Below are 16,986 nucleotides of genomic sequence, written 5' to 3' on the forward strand. Positions count from 1 at the left end.
AAAGTTAAAATGTTTACGTATTTTTCCCGCATAAAATATGAAACGAAAAATTATTTGATCGCGCGCTGATTTGACTCTGCGACGTCAAAACCAGACGGTGCTCTTGTTGCGCTGAGCACCGCGCGGTCAAACTGACTTCAGTCGAATTTCTGCGTTCAAAGAGGTAAGAGCAGAGATAAATTTCCGAATAAAAAATTGGTTTTTGAATGAAACCATCAAGAATTTAAAAGGGCTTAAATAAAAAGCCGCGTTGCGGTTTTCGCGAAAACGAAGCCGCGAAGCGGCTTCGCCAATTTTCAAAAAAATTATTTTGTAAAAGCCGCTGCGCGGCTTTTTTATGAAAGCACTTTCGATTGAGTTGTAGTTCGAAGCCGCATGCGGCTTTTCGATTTTAGTCAAAAGAAAATTTCAAAAAGGAAAGGATTATTTTCCATCCTGAGAAATTCCCATTTTACGGCCTGGGGTGGTTCATATTTGTGCGCACTTAAAATTTGCTTTGCTTCAATAACGACCCAGGGCGGCTGCGTGAAATCAGTCTCACGTCGAGTCGTCAAGGGCGCTCAGCATAGCGAAGCAAATATGGCGCCCAGCGCGGGCCAATCAAGGCGCGCCGACTCGAATGCGCGCGAGATTTGAACGAATTTATTTTAGATTCTGGACTGCCAAAAATACGCTCAAAAATGGCAAAGAGGGTTGCTCCACCACCACCACTGAAGAATTTCCAGAGCTTCAGAGAAACACTAAAGAACCTCAATGAAGCGCGGGTAAGTTTCTATTTTTTTTAGTAAATATAAGAATTTTTAATTTATTATCAAAATTTGAAATGTTTAACTAAAAAAATTTTTCAGGAGGTCAATCAAAACTCGTCTCTTCTTTCGATGTTTGATGACATCACGAATCAGATGAAACAAACAACGAAAGAAAAGTACGAAGCTGAAGACACCCTACTCCTTTTGGCGCAGAAAATGATGACCCTCCAACAACAGTATCAACAGCGCGACCAGGACGCGACTTCCCTCGCAAAAAAGAACCGTGAATTGCAGAAACAGCTGCAGACGGTGACGACGCAACTCAATCACAACTCCAAGTAAGTCTTCTCTTTTCAGAACAGTCAAAACATTCTATATTACTAATTTCTAAATAGTATCTATTTGAAAACAACAAGGTTTGGGGCTTTTTTTTTTCTTTTGAGTTGAAAGATTTTTATCGTTTTGTTTTGGATTTGAAATTGAGCTAAAAATTGTCGATTGAATTTGTTTCTAACTATTTTTTTTCAGGACGGTGGTGAGCTTGGAGACGGAGAACGCCACTCTCCAAGCCGAAATCGGGGAGTTGGAGGACGTCGTCGCGCTCTGCAAAGAAGTGATCCTGGACAATGAAGGAGGACAAATCGGGAGCGACATTGGCCCGGAGAAGAAGCAACGGCTGATCCGGGCGGTCTCCCGACAGAAGTCGATGAAGCGCCGGCCGATCCCGCAGAACCGAGTCATTCACGAGACGTTCGAGGATGACAGCCAGTACGACTTGCTGAACAACTCGGACGTCATCGACAGGACGACGGAGGACGCTCTCGACGATGACGTGATGAACTCGTCGCGATTGAACATTTCGATCAACTCGCGAAAGCGGCAAATGTCGAGAACGATGCGGCGGCGATCCGGCGATCGAGAAAGCGAACAGACCGACGACACGGACTCGTTCTGGAACGTGAAGACTCCAGTGCGCGCCAAGCTCAAGATGTCCTCGCTGACGAGCCCGGCCAAGATGGGAAAATCGCCCTCGTTTGTGAATCACTGCTGGGAGAAGCGGTCGATTCACAATCCCATCACCAAGGAATGCGAAGTTTGCTCCAAAAAGATCAAATTCGCGTCCGAAGCGTTCAAGTGCAAGACTTGCCGCTTGGCCGTCCACAGTCAGTGCAGATTCGACGTCGCCAAAGCTTGCCTGGTCCAGTCCGAAGCCATCACCACAAAGCGTCCGCTGATTGAGGTGAGCTCAAACTCGAGCTATCAAACGTATTGACGCGTTTTTTTTAGTACTGCGCGAATCGCAATGTTCACCCGCTGATTCCGCAGTTTGTCTACCAAGCGGTTCACGAAGTCGACGCTAGAATCCTCGAGGAAGGCATCTACAGAATCTCCGGAGCGGCGAAAGAAGTCAACGAGCTGAAAAAGGTAATAACTTTTCAATCTTTTTAACAAGCTGAATTATTTTTAAGAAAATGATTTCTGGCCGAGTCACGACGCAGCATCTGAAGACGATCACGGACACAAACGTGATCTGCTCGACGCTGAAGGACTTTTTCCGGAACATGATCGATCAGCCTCTGTTGACCTGGGCGCAGATGCCGTCGTTCATCCAAGCCTACAAGGATGAGAACGCGACGCTGCTGAAGGATCTCTTCTCCGAGCTGCCCGACGTCCATCGAGATACCCTCGCATTTATGCTCATTCATCTGATTCAGGTAAACACGAATCAAGTCTTTCTCCAATAATCTCTTGAAAACATAGGTGTCCCAACGCTCTGACCAGAACCGAATGACGATCGAGGCTATTTCAAAAAGCGTCGGCCCAAGTCTCATCGGCTTCGTAACTGAATCGCCCGATGCCAATCAAATCCACGAGGCATCCATCTATCAGGTAAAGCAATTTGGAAATCAAGGAAGACTTCCTGGTTGAATTATCTTTAGTAAAGGGCATCATTAATTTTTGAGCATTTTCTTTCGCCCTCTACTTTGGACAATTCTCTCTTCTTTCATTACTAATTTTTTATTTCTAGCACGGACTTCTGAAAGCACTACTCAACCTGGGCAGTGCTTTCTTCGAAAAGTTCATGAAAGGTGATGATACAGTGACAAGTCCGGTCTCTTCATTCGCCACCACTTGCGTCACCAACCACTCCTACGACGCTTTTGGCGACATAAAGGTAAGCTTTCAATTTTCGACTCGCGAAATTGCTAACTTTGAATTTCAGACGACCTACACGAATAAGTCGATCCTCGGGAGGGGCTTCCCAGATGGACGAAAGTCCAACAACAAGAAGCTCTTCTCGTAACTGCACTTCCGCCGCTCCACGCAGATCGACTCTATTCACTTCACCTCACTGTCACTTCATCTCACCTTTACCTCCGGCTCTGTATAATAAAAAAATAGTAAAAAGCCAAAAAAGTCTTTGTTAGTCTTCCTTGATTGCAGTCGCAGCATTGTCAAAATAAGCAGTTGCCTTATCATTAATCCAAGCAATTAAGAAAACCTTCATCTGCAAATAAATCTTGAACATCGAACAAAGGGATTAAGGGTGTTCTTATGAAAATATAAGCTTTAATAAGGGTGACCTTTAACTCGTGAGACGCTGGGGCAAGATTGTGCAGCCTTGCCTGGGGCGGTGCTGCATTGGTGCTCGGACTGGCTACGCAGCTACCACTCCACCACCACCCGCACCACCATTGACTACTTTCGTAAAGCACCCGCTCGTACACTAGAGAAATAAAAAAGAGAGAGAGGCAGAAAAAGAAATATGCTCGTGAAATCGCTCCTCGCTGGGCTTGCCAGCGCCCAAGGATTCAGAGATTTGGAAAAGAAGTCCGTCGAAGTCCCAAGAATCGGAACAGATGTCATTGTCTCCTGCGAAGGGACGAGAATCGCCGCCAAGGTCATGAAGAGCTACATTGAGCGCAACTCCAAGTGGCTTGGAAGCGGCAAAGACCTTTCCCTAGACGTCGATAGATACACGGACGTCAGGGACTGCGCTGGAAAAGCCGACGAAGAGGGCAATTACATTTTGGAAGTGACCGATGATTTCCAAAAGTGCGGAATGCAGATTTCCCCAGAGACAGAAGTCATTGATGGCGAAGTCACTGTTACCGGATACAAGGTAATTTGCGAAAAATTTTAAAACTCGAGAAGCGACTCTAGAATTTTGACTCAGCACGTTTTGCATATTTTACATTTTTAAAATTCAGCGGTCGTGAAACATGATTTACAGTCAAAGTTTACATTCTCGTGACACCCATATTTTATTTTCAAAAAATTGTTTGAAATTTCACCTAATACATATTTTGAATTTAAGGGGGTAACCTATGTTAATTATTTTTTTTAGTTAAAAAAGAGCTTAATTAAGGTTCAAATCATCTTTTTGAGCGATAAAAATAAGGGTGTCACTATGCTTAATTTCAGAAAAAGTCAGAATAAAGCTTCGAGTAGAAATTTACAGCCGTTACCCCCTTAATTTCATCAATTCTAACGCAATAAGCAAGAGAAAAGATCTTCGGCTTTCATTTCTTTTTGGACCGAATAGTAATGAAAAAATACAGATTTCTGAGCAATCAGCTGTTCGAGTGGCATTTCCGACCGGTCGGTTAGAGCATCACGTTTTCGGAGGAAAAAAAGAGCCACGCAACAGCTTGTGGGAATTTGGTTTTGAACAGGCGCGCGGCAGATAGTTTTCGAATATTTGAATTTAAAACCAAAATGTTGGTTTTTCGATTTTAAGTTTCTTCGTTTATCTTTCTTTATCGCCAAGAATGTTTCTTTCTCCGGAACAAATCCACAAAAGGTTGTAAGCCCAGTGTTGCAGAAATCGACTGGTGTCACGTGTTTGATTTCTAAACTGTTCGGATCCAAAATAGCACGTTTCGTATTTTTCACCAAAACACGTTTTTTACAAACCATTTTAATCATTCCTGATCGCGTGGAATTTTTTAAATTTAGAATATTGACACCCTTATTTTACTAACTAACCCTAACTCAAACATTTTTTGTTTGTTTTTTTTCGAAGGTAAAACACATATTATTTAAAAATAAAAATTTTACAAAAAAAAAATTTAAAAATCATATTTTGTTTAAATTTTATTTTAAATTAAAAATTAAAATAAAAAAATTTAATTTAAAATAAAATTAAAATGAAATTATGATTTTAAATTTTTTTGCTAAATTTTTATTTTTAAATAATATGTGTTATACTTTACAAAAATATACTTCTATACTTTAACAAAAAATATTTAAAAAATTAATTTTCGGCCATCAAAAGCATTAACTTTTAGTCCCACCTACACGGAAACTAACCCTAACCCCTATTTTAAATATTTCTTTTTCTAGTTCAAAAACCACGTCTACAACCAAGATGGAAACGTTCTTGACGCAGCAGATCGAGCTCTCGATCTCGTCGAATTCGAGTGTGTCTACCCCAACGTGCAAATGACGACTGGCGAGATGAATCCTTTGGTCCAGTAAGTAGCTTTTGAAAAGGAGGTCTTCTTGCTCGCGCGATGAGCCGGTAATCCTGTCGCTCGCTCCCTGAATCGCCTTGACAAGTATTCGCTCCTAATCACCACTTGGCGCGCGCGAATTCCACCCATATCACGTGACCGCGCCAACCACACATTAACCTTTCCATATTGAAAAATCCTCCAAAGGGCATTTTGCATTTATCAACTCAATAAATTTAGGTCGGCTGTTTCCCGAAGCAAGGTCAAAGAAATCGTCGGAGACATGCGACTCTACTTGAGTTCCAATTATACCGACTTTTACACAAGTAAGTCATTCAGCTCTAGAATCGAAAGATATTCCTCCTTCAGGTCCACCCGTGCTCTCCCTCAACGACGACCTCTTCATCGAAGTTAATCTCGAGCGACCCTTGATCTCCGAAGCCTTCGCCCCTTACACCGAATTCTCGACCGTCATGGAGAACTGCTGGGGTACACCAAGCCAGTCACGTGACGGCGCTCTCAAGGTAAGAGAAGAAAATATGCGCGAAATCCGAATTGGCGATTTTGTGATTCTAATCTCCGTAAAAGCCACTTTCCCTCTCTCTCTTTTGGTATCCAACTATTTCTCGCTCTAGATCGAGCTCTTGCGGTGGGTGTGAGATAAATTCCACCTCTGCCGCAACAGATCGGATCATCGAGGCGCGACTGGCCCTGGTAGCTTCTTCTAACCGCTTCTTTTTCAGTACTACATCATCAAGAACCAGTGCCCCGTGGAAGGAGATACATCTTTGGAAGTATCGTCTAACGGCGAAGGATTAACCTCGCGATTCAACTTGAAAATGTTCAAATTCATCGGCGACGAATACAACGACGTCTGGCTCCACTGCACCGTGCGCGCGTGCAACGCCACCGCAGGTTAGTTTTACTCAATTATTGGATCAATTAGCTTTTCGCGGCCTTTCTTCAAGAGGGAGATACAGCTTATCTTTTAAAGCTTTACCTGCTTTAAAGCGAAAAGGAAAATGCGTCTAAAAGCTGCGTGTTTCGCGGCTAAATTTTCTTTAACTCGAAGCCGCAAGCGGCTTCTCGATATTACTTAACATAACCCAAACCCGAACCCAAATAAAATCAACATTTAGATTCCTGCATCCCCGACTGTGGAGACAACAGAAAACGTCGTTCCGCCACTCGACGAGAATTGCCCTTCGTTTCTTTCGGAAAAGAACTTTTGCCGATCTCCCAATTCAGCGAAAACTCGAAGAAAATGACATGGACAGCCGGCTCGTTATGGTCGAGAGTGAAACCAATGGCTCTATCCTCAGACGTGAGTCCCTAAAGACTAAATCTTCCTTGCCATGCCGACCCGATTTTCAACCCTCTTTTGTAGCTGGATCGATGGCTTTCAACGTCCTGATCGGCATCGTCGCCGTCGTACTGATCCTGGTCTTCGTCTTTGGCCTAACAATCGTGGTGATTCGCAAGAAACAGCCAAGAAAGTGAATTAAACCTATTATTTAATTTCTTATGACCCTAAAAGGTGCCTTTTCAATCAATTCTAAAACCAAAAAAAGAATACTTTTCGTTTTTAAAAAATACTCTCATTATTTACTACTGTACATTTCGTCACTTTTCCAGTTCCAGTGTTCCAGAATGATCCTTGACACCAATTGAAACACGACACAAAAAACAAAACAAGCTCATTTAAAAGTCTCTTTATTCCGCAGAAAGTAAGGATAAGCAGGAGCATTTTAATGTATTTATATTTTCTAAGGGGTCCTTGTTGATTTTTATTTTTATGTAAAGATACCCCTTGTTTGTGTTTTTTTAGTTAATTATTATTCTATCGTCAGGTCCCTTTAATCAAAAGAGACTAATTTTAATCAGAAGAGACTAAAAGAGACTTTAAAAAGAGATTTTAAAAAGAGACTAAAGAGAGACTAAAAGAGACTAAAAAGAGACTAAAAGAGACTAAAAGAGACTTTAAAAGAGACTTTAAAAAGAGATTTTAAAAAGAGACTAAAGAGAGACTAAAAGAGACTAAAAAGAGACTAAAAGAGACTAAAAGAGACTAAAAAGAGACTAAAAGAGACTAAAAGAGACTTTTAAAAGAGACTAATTTTAATCAGAAGAGACTAAAAGAGACTTTAAAAGAGATTTTAAAAGAGACTAAAGAGAGACTAAAAGAGACTAAAAAGAGACTAAAAGAGACTAAAAAGAGACTAAAAGAGACTAAAAGAGACTAAAAAGAGACTAAAAGAGACTGAAAAGAGACTTTTAAAAGAGACTAATTTTAATCAAAAGAGACTAATCAAATCAAAATAGACCCGGAAGAGACGTCAAACTAGGGCCTCTTCTGGGTAAAGAAAAGACCAAAAAGAGACTTTTACAGTAAATAAATTCGATGAAATATTTTTCCACTAGCTGTTGTCTGAAAGATAGTACGAGTGCTTTTGCTGCTGCTTGATTAGACATCTTTAGAGCTCAAGTGGTTTAATTCCTGCTTTTTGGCGCAGATTGCCGGATTCTGAAGAGCGGAATTAAACCACTGCCCTTGATTGGGTTCTGTTGAGAATGAGCGTGTCAGTCGAAACTGACAGGGAGCGCTTCTTTTGCTTCTGGGGCGGAGACCCTTCTTCTAAGGATAATTTTTGATAAGGTCACGTGATCACCTGCTAATTAAATTAAATACCGCCAAGCGAGTGATCGGCGCTGGCACCACCCAGAATATCAAAGCCTTGGCCATGCGCAGCACCAGCGTCGCGAAGAAATCAATTATTCCGCAAAGAGTCGCTAAGAAAAAGGTTAATTGATCCAGAAAAAGAGAGCGAAGAGATACCTAAGCTCATTCCAGCAATGAGCCCCGCCGTGCCGCCAATATCGGAAACCAGCGAGAGCAGCGGATAGTCGAGCTTCTCTTCGCGGCGAGTTTCGTAGTCGTCGTTGAGCGAAATCGCGAAACTGGCCAGATCCAAGTTGACGATTTCGTGGTTGTTTTTTTGAACTGGAAAAAGAAAGAAATAAATTAATTTTGGACCGCGGTTGACCGCAATTTAATAATACCGCGGGGACCGGCCATCTGGCCGGTTTTTTTTACTTCTAAAAGAAAAGTTTTGTGGAAACTACAATTTTTACCTCTTGTTAGTTTTCGAAAATCGTGTTGATGAATCCCTTCATATTGGATCTAAATTGATTTGTTAGCACTGTCCAATTAAACAATTAGACTCTTTTGATGTAGCAAACCTTGTAGTTGTAGGAGAGGACACCCTTACAAGAGGGAATACATCTGCACTTGTTCTTTTGATTGACCATAATCGCTGAAAGAATTGATTCGTGGGCATTTCCGAAATCAGCTTACATGAAACGCACTGGACATGTCTCGTAAACGGACAATATCCTTCTTCGTCCAGCTTTCGAATTTTCTCGCAATCTTCGCGGGCCACGACGAAGTTCTTGTCGCACTGGTAGGTGAATTTGAACCACGGGAGGCTGCAATTGCAGCTTTCCATGATCTGCTTCACCAAGCATTTTTCCATGCAGTTGTTGTACGAATACTGGAACTCCTCCGTGTCTGCTGGGTTCGTTTCGCCACAGCTTTCGTCCACTTGTTCTTCCAGCGACGCGTTTTTCCAGCAACAAGGGGAGCGAACTCCACCCACTCGGCTGGTGTTCAGTTGGTTCAATTCGATGATTGGATTCATTCCTTTCACGACCTTGAAATCAAAATGATGCTTACCTCGGCAACCTGAGAAGAAAATCTGAGTCAGGCTCTGGAAGAGCTAAAATGAAAAGCCGCGTAGCGGCTTTTTTAAAAACGAAGCCGCGAAGCGGCTTCGCAAATAAACCATTTATATTTTCTTTAAACTCTTGGCGAAGCCGCTTTGCGGCTTCGTTTCTAAAAAAGCCGCTACGCGGCTTTTCATTTTAGCTCTTCCAAAGCCTGACTCAGGTTTTCAACACCTTAATAGGTTTGCCTACCTTAACGTTATCAGTAAGACTGGGGCTTGGATTAGGGTTGGACGAGTTAGCATCGATGAAAAGCGTGAGATCGTCACGAGAATGCGCCCATCCAAGGACGAAATCGCTCTGGTTGAAGGCAATTGTCACGGAGAGCTGATTCTTTCCCGTGTTTTCGTCCGACCAGGTCAGATTTGGCGGCTTGAAGTGATAGCAGTATCCAAGGCGGGTGAAGATAAGCGACCAGGCTAGAATTTCGAAGTCGAGTAATTCTAAAAATTATAAAAAAAGGCGTACATTCCCATTCTCTCCCGTTTTGGCGCATCAGCTCTTCCCAATGCTGGCATTTGCGATTTCTATACGTGCACGTGATTCTTTAACTGAGGCTTCATACTTATAAATATGACCGTTTTTCTATGATAAGAGGACTCTAAAATCCCTTGACGTTGAAGCCCTAAATGTAATACTCTGGCGGCGTTTTTTCATAAAGCTTGGTCATATTTATCTCGTCGATTTTCTTCGAAAACATTTTGCTTTTATGATAAGCCTTCTTTGGCCGGATTTTATGTACGTGTTTATCAAAGTACATAAATTGGGTTTGTTGAGACTGGTTTATTTGTATTCGGGAGCAGGATACAAAAAGAGTAAAGTTAGTTTTGTTGGTAGTGAAGTTTTGTGTGTGTGTGTGTGAACAGAGAAATGTTTCTTATATAGTGTTTTGTAAGACGTGGTAGAGTGTTCTATGGTGGGTGGTCAGATATTCCGTGAAGTGTGGCTGAGCCGTTTGAGGAATGTGGCTTGAGCTTTCACGGAGCGCGGCGGGCGCTTTCACGGCGCGTGGAATAGAGCTTCGCGGACAGTGAATGAGAATGGCGCGCAGCGCGGAGCAAATGTGCATTGATAAACACCACTACATATTCCTCCCTCTTTTATAAAAGATCGTTACTCGCAGGGGGGTTTCCTGAGTTTATAAGCTGATCAATGATGTTTTGTCCATACGAGGTAACTGTATCAAAGTTGGGAACGTCGACGAACTCCATTTGTTGATCGGATTGAGGAGCATTCTCATTCTGGTTATCGACGAACTGTTCTTCTTGTTGAGGTTGAGCAGTGTTTTCCAAGAGACCGAGGAATTCCAAAAGATCAGTGAGGATAAGGTAAACTTGTGAAGCAATAAGTTGTATCTCACTGCTCTGTTTACAATTGAGCTCCTTCCAGCAGCCACGTTTTTTAGCAAATTTTGCCTCATATGTATCCAAGATTTTCTTGCGAGTTTCTTTTGAAGCTGATTTCGCTGTATAGAGCAAGCACTTGCACGAATAGAGGAGCAAGGATTTTAGGTCAGCGCTGGTTACTTCAAGATCAAGTGGCTTTTGTTGGAGTATTTCGAACCAGTCCTCGCGCTCTTGGATCGAAAATTCAACTTTTTCAAGCAAATTTCGGATGATTTTCGTTTTCTCGCATTCGATTTCGTAGAGCGGGATTCGGATGCCAATAACATAATTTAATGCAAATTGTTGAAAACGTCTTTTTGTGTCACTCGTTTTTTGAAGTAGAAAGATATCGCTAGTGAGTGTGGTCGGCATGCTGGGAGTATCTCTTTTATCATGAAGAATTCGATTTCAATTTGGTGAGATGTTTTTTCTCTTTTCGAGTTCTGAATAGAGTCACATTCTGATTGAGCAGTTTGGAACACATGCTTCGAACGGTACATGCTAATTTTATCGGCGGATGAGTATCGGGGAGCTGTTTTGAATAGCTTTCTTTTGTCCAGGCGCGGAGATTTACGAGCATTGCAGCGCGCTGAGATTTCTTCTTTTTTGAATGAGTCCTTCTATCGATTTGGATTCTCGATTCTGATTTCGAGCTTTAGATTTTTCAGAAAGTCGAGTGAACTGAGAAGTTGACTATTTTTGAACAAACGAGCAGTTTTCATTCGTCTCTTCCCCCTTTTCAGAAAAAGGAGATTCGCATTATGCCATTTGAGCTGGGAAAATGCCTCTTTGGTCGAACATTCGAATATTTGTGAATCGGCAACTGCACACATTGCCAACATCTGGAGAAATCCGGCGCAAGGTTAAGAGTAGCGGTCCAAGTAGAGGGGCCCAGTTACTTGTACATAATCAATTTTATGCGGTCGGAAGTCCACAGAGGCCTGATTTAACTTCAGCAGCGATTGAGCGGAACTGGACTCTTTTCTAGTGTGCATCATATCGTTGAAGTTGTGAAATTCATTTTGAGCGGCGATATATCTTTTGAGAGCAGGGCTTTAATACTCATGTATTCGAATTAATTTGAGCTTGGTAAAACGTGATGAGCTTCTCTTTTTACTTATTGTGTCTTGAGCGGAGACGATCTTTCCATACTGAATCCTTGTTTTCACTTTCATTGAGCAGTAGTTGATCATTCGCTGTAGAAGTGGGAGCATCAGAGCAAGGATTTTGATCTTGAACTGTATCATCGGTCGGAGCAGATCGATTTTGCTGAGCTTGTTTAAGAGCTGGGACTTGAGTTTGTTTTGGATCAGGAACAGGAGCTTGAATTGGAGCACTTTTTTCTTTTGAGCTGGAATTATTTGGATTTTCATCCTTGCAAATCATTTCCGTTTTGTCGTTATCAGTTTTTATTTTGAGCGGTCTGATCAAACTGATATTTCTTCGATATTCTTTTCTTGTGAGCGGGCACTTGACAATGTAACTGTCTTTGGAGAGTCTTCTGTGGATCTTGAACGGTCCAGACCATGATATTCCGAGTTTTCCAGAGTAATTGTCTGGTTTCCAACAAAGAACGGATGTTCCAATCGGGAGCACGGGACAGTTGTTTTTGTCACGTTTTAATAATGACTGGTATCGTTGGACTTGGAAGTTGAGCAGAGCAGGGTGCAATTTTTTCAAATACGAATTTAACCCTTTAATGAATGGCTGGATATTTTCAGCGATCGGCTCTTTTAGCGAAAATGGAACATGAAATTGTCTTCCATACACAACTTCGTTACTTGACAAACCGTCCAGGGAGCCTTTTGGGGTGTTGTTCAGGAAGTATTGTACCAGTGGCCAGTAGTTTGACCAAGTGCGATTAGTAGCGAGTTGGTTCTTGAGCTTTTGGTGAATTTCTCGATGGATTCTTTCGCACTTTCCATTTGACTTACTGTAATAAGCACTTGTAGTACTACGGCGTATTTCAAATCGGTCAAGAATGGCTGTTGTCTTTGAGCCAAATTCTTTACCATTGTCGGAAATACAATTTTCGGAGATTCCGTGCCTCAGTATTATTTGCAAGAGAGCTTTAGCAACGAGGTTGTCGGACTTGTTCGATAGTGGTTCTCCATCAAGGTAGCCGCTAAGGCTGTCGACGACGGTGAGCAAATAACGTTTACCAGCTTGGTCGGGTCTACCAAAATCCACTATGTCTGTGTGGACCTTTTCAAAGGGGAGTTGAGCGAATTGGCGATCTTTTATCAGCGAAGGTCGCATTTGTTTGATCGGTTTTAGGCGAATGCATGTTTCACATGAGCTTGTGATTGCCCTTACTTTTTGTTGGATGTTGCTGATGAAAAATTTCTTGAGCATCTGAAGGAGCTGTTGACTTCCGGCATGAGCTGTCAAGGAGTGTAGGTAAGAGATAAATTCATCGGCAATTTGACTGGGTAGAACAAGTCGATCATTCGAGTAGAGAACATTATCTTTCAGCATAAGGCGTTTCTGAGACTTGTTGATCTTGGCTTTTTGAATAAGGTTTTTCGTAATGGAGCAGGCTTCTTGAGCAGCAGTCATTTCTTTCGCCGTAAAGGATCGATTTTCGTATGAGAAGATAGCATCGTCATTCGAAAGAGTTGACAAGGCGAAGATTGTTTCATCAACGTCGAAGAAGTTTTCTGAGTCCTTATCAAGATCAGAACTCTTTGATTTAGGGAGCCGGCTAAAGAAATCTGCAGAGGCCATTTCCGGACTTGATCCGCTTTTGTGAATAATCGTGAAGTTAAAAGCGAGCAGATAATTATGCACATTGCATAATTTGATGTCCAGTTTCTGTCTTCGTGATTCTCGGAATAAATAGAGCAGTGACTTATGGTCGACATAACAGTCGAACTCGCAATTGATCAGGTAGTACTCGAAAAATTGGATTCCCCAGCAGAGAGCGAAAAGTTCCTTGATCCTCATTGGTCGCTTGAGGTCGGGACCGGAAAGAGCTTTGCTGAAGTATCCAAGGGGAGCGAATTGATCGTTTTGGACTTGATACAGTGTTCCTCCGACTGCGTATCCAGATGAATCAGTAACAAGAACGAGTTTACATCCGGGCTTGAAGTGCGCTAGGGTCGGCTCTTTCAGGAGTTCACTTTTTACTGTATCAAAAGCCTTCTGATGGATGTCGGACCACTCGTATTTCGCTTTGACTGATGTCAAACGATAGAGCGGGGACAGAATCTCACTTCCGCGTTTGATGAATTTGACGTTGAAATTGACCATACCAAGATATCGTTTCAGTTCTGCTTTATCTCTTGGTGGTGACATCTTCTCTATAGCTTCTAGGTGCTTTCTGAGCGGTTTGATTCCGTCTGCGGTTATTGAGTGACCAAGAAAGTCTAGTTGTTTGCTGGCAAGTTGGCATTTCGCAGCATTTAGTACCAATCCGTGCTCAAAACAGGTTTGAAACACATATTCCAGAGCTTTCAGATGGCTTTCCCAATTATTGTCAATCACTATCAAATCGTCCAAATAGAGCAGAATAGAATCATGTTTCATCAGCTTGTTCATAATTCGAGAGAAACAGGCTGGAGCATTGCATGATCCATAGAGCATTCTATTGGTTTGGTAATGGCGTCCATCGTAACTGAAGGCCATTTTGTGGGCATCAGCTTCATGAATAAAGACGGCCCAGTAGCCTCTCAAGAAGTCTACTGAACTGATAAAACATTCTTTTCCGGAGAGCTTCTTTCCGATGGAGGTGAATACACTTTGCATGCTTGGCAATGGGAAGCGATCTTTTTGGAGTAGTTCATTTAGCATTCGCGCATCAAGAGAAATTCTGATTGAGGAATCACTCTTTCGTAATATAATGAGCGGTATGTTGAATGCCGATTGTGTTTCTTGGATGACATTGAGCTTTTTCCAATTAGTCATTTGATCATCAACTTGCGGTTGAAGATGAATCGCAATTTTTCGGGGCGGCTGATGAGCAGATTTTGTTTCATCATAAAGTGGGAGCGAGTATCGGAAACCAAAAAGTCTTCCGAGATCATTTGAGTCCATGTTGAAGGAGAGTCGCCATTTGTAAGTTAAATCTCCGAGCTGTTTCTTTTGTTTTGGATTTGCAGCGCCATAAGATCCAATGGCGGGAACGAAGTTGATTTTTTGAGCTTTTTCTGATCGTTGTTTTACGAATTCATCGTACTCTTCTCTTTCACGACCAGTTTCTTTATCAATTTCAATTAAGCCGGTTAAGAACAAGTCAGGTGAGCTTGGGTCGATTGTTGGGATAGATTTATTCTTCAAGATAACTGATTTTTCTCCAATTGTTATTCCTTTAAGAGCATCCATTCCCAAAATGATCGGGCAAGATAGGTTACGAACAATGAGCGGGTCCAACTTCAATTTAAGTGGCGAGGAGCTTGTTTCGAACTGAACATCAATAGGGGTTCTGAGCGTTTTGACTTTTACAACTTCTGAATTTGCGCACTTGAGCATTATTGAAGATGGGATTTGTTGATTGATTGTTGACGGTAAAACATCGAGAACATCAGAGCGGAAACAGGTTCGACTTGCACCACTATCAATAAGGCAAGGGAACTTGAATCCGTTGAGCAAAATTTGTACAAATTTGAGCGAGGCCGGTGCAAAATGAGCGTATTCGCACGTTTCGATGACTTTTGATAGTCATGCCCCTTCCTTTATAATTTTAAGGATGTCTTCAGGGACTTCTTCCGCATGGAGATATTTGCACTTTTCGCCAAATCGACAGCGGCGATTACGAACATAGGCAATGCAGTGTCCCTGAATCTTGTCAGTTGGAATTCTCGATCGTGGTTTTCGTTTCTTCTCCTTTGAAGGTTCTTTGGCAGAAGCGATCATTTCTTTGAGCTGGGAGCAGAGCTGCGCCATTTCAGATTCTTTTCCACTATTTGAGCATTCAGCAGTGAAGACATTTTCTCGTTTGTAGAAACTTCGTTCTAGTTCCATAGCACGGTTAGCGATATTTCGGAGATTGAGCAGGGATTTTTCTCGTCGCAGTAATTCGGCAAGTCGAGGATCCTGGCATTCGATGAATCGATCGCAAATGATTGACTCGTCTGCTGCATCGAGCACGAGTTTTCCATAACCCTTTTTGAAATATGCTTGGAGCTTCGTAACGGCCATTTGTTGGGTTTCCTGGCCTCGTTGAAACGATGTGTAGAGATGTTTGAAGTGTTCCTTGTCTTTGCCAAGAACTTGCACTAATTTCGTTTTAAAGCTTTCCCAGTTCTTCTTTTCTTCTTCGGTAATGGCTTCAATCAAGGAGGTTCCACTTTCTTCCATCAGAATTTGAGACAAGGCGACGCTGATCAGATCCGCGTCGGTGATCTTTGAACATTTACCGTAAAGTTCCATGTTGACGATCCAGTTTTCTACAGGGAGCTGGGAGTCGAATTTGGGAGTCTTCATTTTTACTTGTCCAAATTTTGGTTGATCGGGCGATGATTCTTTTTGCTGTTGATTAGGTTCCTTTTGAGGAGCATTTCTAGGATCGTTTCTAGGAGCAGATCCAGATGGCTTGGAATCAGGAGGTGGTGGTCGGAACTTCGGTTCTACCTTTTCAGACTCATCAATTCGAGCGAGAATTGAGTTCAGGTTATCCATTTCAATAATTTCATTTATTTTATCGATATCAATTTTATGATCTGCACGAGCTGTCTTTTGAACAGCTTCTTGGATATTATTCACATCGAAATCTGGGTCAAATTCAATTCTTTGGTCTACCTTTCGGAAAAAATATTTTCTATCTAATTGGTCGAACAAGTCTGGCTGAATATTGAGCAAATTCAGGACACACCCTGACTTGTCAAATCGGGGAATAGGGAGCGGGTATTTCTTATCCGGGTGCTTGTCATAAATAAGCATAAGCTCTTTAGCAGTCAGATCAACTACCAATTTATAATAAAGTTCTCCCATGATATCAAAACTTTAGCCTATTGGGTAACCTGTACTTACGTGAGTCTGTTCTTGGGAGCGGCGCTCTGCAGAAGGTCAGGATAAAATCGCTTTTTTTGATTCTTTCTTCTGGTTCTTTCTTCTGGTTCTTTCTTCTGGTTCTAGCTGGGTTTTGTTGTGGGCGTTCCGTTTTCTTCAGTCACCAAAATATGTACGTGTTTATCAAAGTACATAAATTGGGTTTGTTGAGACTGGTTTATTTGTATTCGGGAGCAGGATACAAAAAGAGTAAAGTTAGTTTTGTTGGTAGTGAAGTTTTGTGTGTGTGTGTGTGAACAGAGAAATGTTTCTTATATAGTGTTTTGTAAGACGTGGTAGAGTGTTCTATGGTGGGTGGTCAGATATTCCGTGAAGTGTGGCTGAGCCGTTTGAGGAATGTGGCTTGAGCTTTCACGGAGCGCGGCGGGCGCTTTCACGGCGCGTGGAATAGAGCTTCGCGGACAGTGAATGAGAATGGCGCGCAGCGCGGAGCAAATGTGCATTGATAAACACCACTACATTTATTATCGATAATTTTTTCGGCAACTTTGGACAGGATTTATTTAGACCGGTTCCTGGAATCCTTTTACTTCGCTTTCTAGGATGTAGCCGTAGCCGTAAAATGCCCACATTACTTGACTCAAGTCGAAATCACTTACCAGG

General features: G+C 42.1%; 2 protein-coding genes across 2 annotated transcripts; both read left to right on the plus strand.

Moving 5' to 3' along the window:
* The first annotated feature begins 44 nt into the window (after nt 1–44).
* LOC145710342 (uncharacterized) lies at nt 45–3,155 on the plus strand. The gene is made up of 9 exons (XM_081788082.1): nt 45–163; nt 652–764; nt 849–1,087; nt 1,278–1,989; nt 2,037–2,174; nt 2,219–2,464; nt 2,511–2,639; nt 2,779–2,925; nt 2,974–3,155. Exons 2-9 carry the CDS (start codon nt 681–683, stop codon nt 3,052–3,054), a joined length of 1,776 nt encoding a protein of 591 aa, XP_081644208.1. The 5' UTR covers nt 45–163; nt 652–680; the 3' UTR covers nt 3,055–3,155.
* Nucleotides 3,156–3,437: 282 nt separating this feature from the next.
* LOC145706837 (pancreatic secretory granule membrane major glycoprotein GP2-like) lies at nt 3,438–6,779 on the plus strand. The gene is made up of 7 exons (XM_081784286.1): nt 3,438–3,873; nt 5,097–5,227; nt 5,447–5,532; nt 5,576–5,730; nt 5,950–6,121; nt 6,346–6,530; nt 6,594–6,779. The coding sequence occupies exons 1-7, from the start codon at nt 3,517–3,519 to the stop codon at nt 6,618–6,620; spliced, it is 1,113 nt and encodes a 370-aa protein (XP_081640412.1). The 5' UTR covers nt 3,438–3,516; the 3' UTR covers nt 6,621–6,779.
* The last annotated feature ends 10,207 nt before the right edge of the window (nt 6,780–16,986 follow it).

The sequence above is a fragment of the Oikopleura dioica genome, chromosome XSR (assembly GCF_907165135.1).
Source record: "Oikopleura dioica chromosome XSR, OKI2018_I68_1.0, whole genome shotgun sequence".
Classification (NCBI taxonomy): Eukaryota; Metazoa; Chordata; class Appendicularia; order Copelata; family Oikopleuridae; genus Oikopleura; species Oikopleura dioica.